This window comes from Zootoca vivipara, chromosome 12 (assembly GCF_965207765.1).
Source record: "Zootoca vivipara chromosome 12, rZooViv2.hap1.1, whole genome shotgun sequence".
Classification (NCBI taxonomy): domain Eukaryota; kingdom Metazoa; phylum Chordata; class Lepidosauria; order Squamata; family Lacertidae; genus Zootoca; species Zootoca vivipara.
The window spans coordinates 42,554,282-42,561,739 of record NC_142595.1 but is presented as its reverse complement, the minus strand read 5'-3'; the positions used below and the strand labels follow the sequence as shown (position 1 = coordinate 42,561,739).

Below are 7,458 nucleotides of genomic sequence, written 5' to 3'. Positions count from 1 at the left end.
GGGGAGAGCGGAGAACGATCTCCGCTTCTCCCCCACCCCCGCCTGTCACACAGCACAGGGCCGAAGATCGGCGGGCGCTGTTTGCCGGGCTTGTCAAGCCCAGCAAACAGCGCCCGCCGATCTTCGGTGACAGGCGGGGGTGGGCGGAGAGCAGAGAACGATCTCCGCTTCCCCCCCACCCCCGCCTGTCACACAGCACAGGTCGGCGGGCGCTGTTTGCCGGGCTTGTCAAGCCCAGCTAGGAGCGCCCGCCGATCTTCGGTGACAGGCGGGGATGGGGGGAGAGCGGAGAACGATCTCCGCATCTCCCCCACCCCCGCCTGTCACACAGCACAGGTCGGCGGGCGCTGTTTGCCGGGCTTGTCAAGCCCAGCAAACAGCGCCCGCCGATCTTTGGTGACAGGCGGGGGTGGGGGGAGAGCGGAGCACGATCTCCGCTTCCCCCCCACCCCCGCCTGTCACACAGGACAGGTCCGAAGATCGGCGGGCGCTGTTTGCCGGGCTTGTCAAGCCCAGCAAACAGCGCCCGCCGATCTTTGGTGACAGGCGGGGGTGGGGGGAGAGCGGAGCACGATCTCCGCTTCCCCCCCACCCCCGCCTGTCACACAGGACAGGTCCGAAGATCGGCGGGCGCTGTTTGCCGGGCTTGTCAAGCCCAGCAAACAGCGCCCGCCGATCTTTGGTGACAGGCGGGGGTGGGGGGAGAGCGGAGCACGATCTCCGCTTCCCCCCCACCCCCGCCTGTCACACAGGACAGGTCCGAAGATCGGCGGGCGCTGTTTGCCGGGCTTGTCAAGCCCAGCAAACAGCGCCCGCCGATCTTCGGTGACAGGCGGGGGTGGGCGGAGAGCAGAGAACGATCTCCGCTTCTCCCCCACCCCCGCCTGTCACACAGCACAGGTCGGCGGGCGCTGTTTGCCGGGCTTGTCAAGCCCAGCAAACAGCGCCCGCCGATCTTTGGTGACAGGCGGGGGTGGGGGGGAGAGCGGAGCACGATCTCCGCTTCCCCCCCACCCCCGCCTGTCACACAGGACAGGTCCGAAGATCGGCGGGCGCTGTTTGCCGGGCTTGTCAAGCCCAGCAAACAGCGCCCGCCGATCTTCGGTGACAGGCGGGGGTGGGGGGAGAGCGGAGAACGATCTCCGCTTCCCCCCCACCCCCGCCTGTCACACAGCACAGGTCGGCGGGCGCTGTTTGCCGGGCTTGTCAAGCCCAGCTAGGAGCGCCCGCCGATCTTCGGTGACAGGCGGGGATGGGGGGAGAGCGGAGAACGATCTCCGCTTCCCCCCCACCCCCGCCTGTCACACAGCACAGGTCGGCGGGCGCTGTTTGCCGGGCTTGTCAAGCCCAGCTAGGAGCGCCCGCCGATCTTCGGTGACAGGCGGGGATGGGGGGAGAGCGGAGAACGATCTCCGCTTCTCCCCCACCCCCGCCTGTCACACAGCACAGGGCCGAAGATCGGCGGGCGCTGTTTGCCGGGCTTGTCAAGCCCAGCAAACAGCGCCCGCCGATCTTCGGTGACAGGCGGGGATGGGGGGAGAGCGGAGAACGATCTCCGCTTCTCCCCCACCCCCGCCTGTCACACAGCACAGGGCCGAAGATCGGCGGGCGCTGTTTGCCGGGCTTGTCAAGCCCAGCAAACAGCGCCTGCCGATCTTCGGTGACAGGCGGGGGTGGGGGGAGAGCGGAGAACGATCTCCGCTTCCCCCCACCCCCGCCTGTCACACAGGACAGGTCCGAAGATCGGCGGGCGCTCCTTGCTGGGCTTGACAAGCCCGGCAAACAGCGCCCGCCGATCTTTGGTGACAGGCGGGGGTGGGGGGAGAGCGGAGAACGATCTCCGCTTCCCCCCACCCCTGCCTGTCACACAGCACAGGTCCGAAGATCGGCGGGCGCTGTTTGCCGGGCTTGTCAAGCCCAGCAAGGAGCGCCCGCCGATCTTCGGCTCTGTCCCCCGATGCGCGACGGCTCGGGGAAGCAGGCAGGGAGCTCCTGCTGTGTCCCGCGCCTTCGCCTCTCGCTCGGTCGGGGCTACACGACATGGCTTATTTTCGGGGTATGTCTTATTTTTCACCAACCCTTAGAAATCCTGTCATGGCTTATTTTTTGGGGATGCCTTAAAATATGAGAAACACGGTAGTGGCTTTTTGTCTTTTTTTGGTTTGTGGGTTTCTTGAAGACACATTATATCGGCTCTTTGTTGTCTGGCGAACCTAGATAACCTATAACGTTTTAGGTTGGATGTAAGACCATTGGTTATTGTCTTAAACATACCCTGTATGTATGATAAGATGTAGCCATAAAATAAGTCATAGCAGGAGTTTTAAGTATTCAAGGAATATAAGCCATACCCTGGAAATAAGACATAGTGATAGGCACAGCAGCAATGCCGGCCGCGGCAGGAGGAGGAGGAAAAAAATAAGACATCCCTGAAAATAAGCAATAGTGTGGTTTTTTGAGGAAAAATAAATATAAGACGGTGTCTTATTTTCGGAGAAACACGGTATCTGTAAAGAGTTTTGGCTGAAACAAAGGTTTTCTCTTAGGCATAACAGATGTAATTTTACCCAGGGAACACAAATCTCAGCTGCAGGAACGGTGTATGGTCAGAGAGGGAGGGAAGAATGGCAGTCAAAGTTAATAGAATATATAGAAATGGCAAGACTGAAAAACAGAAAAAGAGATCAGATTGGTTATGCTTTATGGAATATTTAGAGAGACATTGTAAACATATTAAGATGTTGACAGTAACAGAATAAATTCAGCAGTAAAAACAAAAATTGGCATATGAAGATTAGGAGCGAAAAGATAAAGGGAGAAATTAGAATATGCAGTGGGAAAGAATGTAATAAAATGCACCATGGGTGGGGGAGGGGAGTCAATATTAAATGTGTATTTCTTTTATTTGAAATGTTTTTTTTAAAAAAAATTATTCAATTTTATATTGATACATTAAAAAAACCATAAACAAAACATAAAATAAACAATATAACAACAACAAAACCGTTTATTGTGAGGACCATGCCTGTACACAAATATCAACACGACAATAATTAAAAATGTTAAAATTCATTACATACTATCCCAACAAAGCCTTCATCCCACAAAACAGGAAGAGAAGGAAAACAAGCAACAAGTTAAACAGACGATGAAGGAGTCTTTACTTTATCATCTATAAATCTTTCCCTGGCTTTCATGTCCTTCATCACAAAGACTGGTACCACATGGGTAATTCGTTGGTTAGCACCAACTAACAAAAACTTTACTCTATCTTCAGGATTGATTATAGAGTTGGGTATAGTTTGCAGCATCGTGTCTCTAAAGCCCGAGTAAATGGGGCAATAGAGGAGGTAATATATAAGATCCTCTTTAATTTTAATGAAGCAAGGGCATAAACGGTGTTCTAGTGGAAAATGAAAATAAAATTTGAAAAATAAAAATGCAAAAGTAACATAGTTCCCGAAATATGATTAGATGGCTATCAATTGAATGGGATAATAACCAACATGGCTGCAAATATCCCATTGCTTTATCAAAGCTCATCTAAAATGAAAAAGAGCTATTTAAGGTGGATATGGGCTACAGAATGTTAGGTTTGTCAATCCTTTCTTCTTAGTTGCTCCCTACTGTTCAGCTGAGGCCTCATCAGAATAACAAAACATTTTGGGGAAAATATACAACCTAGTAAACCAGCACTGGAGGCTAAGATGGAGAATATCTCCACAGCCACCATATATTTTCCTCTTGTGCTCAGATAGGTGGGAACAAAGGACAGCCACACACTGCAAAAAACTAACATGCTGAAGGTGATTAACTTGGCTTCATTAAAACTGTCAGGTAACTTCCTGGCTAAGAAGGCTATAGTGAAGCTGGCAATGGCCAGTAAGCCCATAAAGCCAAAGACACAGTAGAACATGGTGACTGACCCTTCATTACATTGTAGAACAATTTCTTTAGTCACAGAGTGCATATCAATATCTGGGTATGGGGGAGAAGTTGTTAGCCATGCATTACAAAGAGCAGCTTGAATCGAGGTACAGGAAAGAACAATGGAGGTGGCCTGTTGTTTCCCCACCCATTTCCTCATGCTGGATCCTGGTTTGGTGATTCTGAAAGCAAGGACCACAATGACTGTCTTGGCCAGCACACAAGAAACTGCCACTGAAAATATCATGCCAAATGCTGTTTGCCGAAGGAGACATGTCACTTTCTCTGGTTGACCGATAAAGAGCAAAGCAGAAAGGAAGGCAAGAAGGAGGGAGGTGAGGAGAGTGTAGGTGAGGTTCCGGTTGTTGGCTTTGACTATGGGAGTGTCTCGGTGCTTAATGAAGACCCAAAGCACCAACGTTGTGATGAAAGAAAGGGAAAGAGCAAGAACTGCCAAAGTGATCCCCAAAGGCTCTCCATAAGACAAGAAACTGATGTCCTTTGGAATACATGAATCCCGTTCCATGTTTGGGTATTGATCTTGTGGGCACTGAAGGCATTCATCCGTGTCTGGAAAAGAAAATTCAAGCTTCTATGCAGTGCAGCACAATTTGTTTTCTACTAAAATAATCAAAATCAAAATGACAAAATATTAAATATCTGAAGGCATTCATCCATGTCTGGAAAAGAAAATTCAAGCTTCTATGCAGTGAGGCACAATCGTTCACTGAATCTCAAGTATTGAAAGAGTCATTCCCCCCATGTTGATGGGCTTTCTATGTGGGGCTTATCTGCCCCCCTATTTAATTAAGGATGGAAGAGGGAGGGAAGAAAGGAAGAAATAGAGAGAGGGATAACTCATATTTGTGGGTGTCTCTGGGTGACGCTGTGATGCTGGAACTATGCAGCAAGAGGATGGGAGGGTCGGGCAGGCAAGAGGGGGTGGCAGGGCGGGCGAGGGCGAGGCAAGGCACGGCCGCAGCCACGACGGCTCTGAGGCGTTGCTGCATATCAGCATAATATTTCAACAATGTCATGGGTTCAACCCCACCTTAGGAAAAAATTCCTGCATTGCAGGGGGTTGGACTAGATGACCCTTGTGGTACCTTCCGACTACAATTCTATGATTTTATTTTTTCAACGTAATGTACATAAATGTCTTAATACACGAGTGAAAGTACATTTGATAGGCTCTAGGCATGATACGTGTTACCTGTTTGGTTGGAAAACTTCCCTTGCGGACACAGTATGCAATCATAGCAGCAAAATGATTCCCCTTCCTTCTTTGTTTTATGGTAACCCAAAGGGCATTTATCATTACAAACAGAAAGGGGCTGCACCTGTCCACAAATGAAAGAAGAGAAAGTTTTCTCTTTTGCAAGCTTGTATACAAACATTTGGAATTGCGAATAACTCTGGAAGTAATGGATATGGCGCCTGGATCTCACCTGGTTAAAACTGCTGGGCCACACAATGGCTTCTTCACAAATGCTAAACGCTTCTTCTTGGGGAGCCATGGAGTCTATCTTTCCAACTCTTACTCTCTGAAAGGACTGATTTGGAAATGTGATCCAGTTTATAATATCAAATCCAGTCTCTATCTCTCCATTTTCATTGAAGGAAACTTTTTCCCCAACAGTATTATTAAATACTATCCTCTTGACAAAGTGGTTAAGCTAAAGATAATCAGGGTAAAGAAAATAAAACAAAGGCAATGCACATGTCAAAGACTGGTGATCATACCCACTTTATTACAGAACGCTTGAAAACCTTTATTCCTGGAAATCGTAGATATAGAGAGTGTAAGATGTGCACATACCACTTTTAATAAAGCAATCTTAACCCTGGCGGGCCAGCAGCAGAATGTGACAGGGAGGAATAGCCACAACTGCATCCACAGCTATTTCACACACACTTGCTGTGATGGAAGGGAAAAACAGCAAAACTCTACTCCATGCTCATCATTATCTCTTTTTGGAATGTACACAGATTTTCAACTATTTTTATAATCATTTGAATCTGGTGAGCCCTGTGGCTTTGACAAATTCACCGAGGAAGCAGGAAATCTATTGCTAGTATTCAGTGCTGCTATATACATTTTCAGGAAACAGAGACATCATGCCTCTGAAAACCAGGCACTAGGGAAAAATAGTGGGAGAAGACTACAACTAGAATGTCCTGCTTGAGGTCTTCCCCAAGCTATCTCGCTGGCTGCTACAGGAAGCCCTTGGACTGAACCAGCAGGATCCTTCCTTTGTTCTTACTATATTCAGGACATTACCTTCCATAACTCTTGATTCTGAAGTTTTACTCCTTCATCCACTATCAATCGGCCTTTGTATCTAGATGAATGCATGGCCTGCAATGCATGTGCTACGGCAAAGGCAGCTGTGTAGACACTGTAGCTGTGGCCAGTCATGCTCATTTCAATAACAGATGCAGGAAGAGTCTCCAGCTTCTCATCTCCACTGCAGATGTCTTCATCCTGTAGGTCTACCATAGAGTTGGGGAACTGACACCCAAATGCCTGCTCCCAGAAAACCCCAAGGAAGCCATCTTCTTTCTCTGAAGAAGGGTTTCTCAACAGAAGAAATTTCTGGAATCCTATAACCTCACTGGAGTGGACAGCAAAGGATATAGCACCATGGAGGAAGTCTATGTTCCAATCTCTTTGTAAAGGAAAGGAAGTGAACTCCATCTGGGCTGTCATAATCCAAACTTTACCATTTCTCTGTGTTGAGGGAAGCTCCTGTGCTAAAACATGGGAGAATGTCCTCAGGATGAGCATGGTCTCGATTTCACCATGCATGACCAACGCATTCACAGTGCTCCTCATAATGCTTTCTTTCATTTCAAATCCCTCTTCCACCATGTCTACAATATCACTGGAAAAAGACATTTTGGGAATTCTCGCAATGAAATCAAAGCAGATACCTCTCTGGGCAAACTTGTGCATCACATTCTGTTCAAATCTCTCTCCATTGTCATCCTGTGTAGAAATTACTCCAATCCATGTCCACTTGAAATATAGCAGTATCCGGAGAATTGCCTTATATTGAAGCTTCAGATTTGGGAACATTTGGTGATAGAAAGCAGCTTGGGTTTTCTTATCTATCACTGCCGGAGAGCCATATATGATCTAATGGAAATTTTAAAAAGCGACGTTAGGAGAAAAAGACCAATTCCACATTGTTTCTGTGGGGGAGACATACAGACATACAGCAAACAAAATTATTCAACCTGCATTGCAAATCAGCTTTATTATCTATATTTACAGACAGTTAATTCATCTGGAAATTCATAGAAATAATATGATTTACTCACAGGAAGGGCAATTCATATTTTTGCATCTATTATTGGCTTTACAACTAACTAACACAAGTCAGTTGTTGTGTTACAGCATGAGATAATGAAATTCTGTTGAAGGTCCTTTGTGTCATGTTCATTTTTAATATTAATGTTCTCTTTTATTTTTTAAACACTTGAAACCTTGAATGGACACAGGCTCACCGATCATGTGGAGTTTGTTAA

General features: G+C 47.7%; 1 protein-coding gene across 1 annotated transcript; it reads right to left on the bottom strand.

Annotated features, from left to right (window-relative positions):
- Positions 1-3,598: 3,598 nt before the first annotated feature.
- Positions 3,599-6,799, bottom strand: LOC118095002 (vomeronasal type-2 receptor 26-like). The gene is made up of 4 exons (XM_035135839.3): positions 6,209-6,799; positions 5,376-5,603; positions 5,141-5,267; positions 3,599-4,497 (listed from the first exon to the last, which is right to left on the bottom strand). Exons 1-4 carry the CDS (start codon positions 6,797-6,799, stop codon positions 3,599-3,601), a joined length of 1,845 nt encoding a protein of 614 aa, XP_034991730.2.
- Between the last annotated feature and the right edge of the window lie 659 nt (positions 6,800-7,458).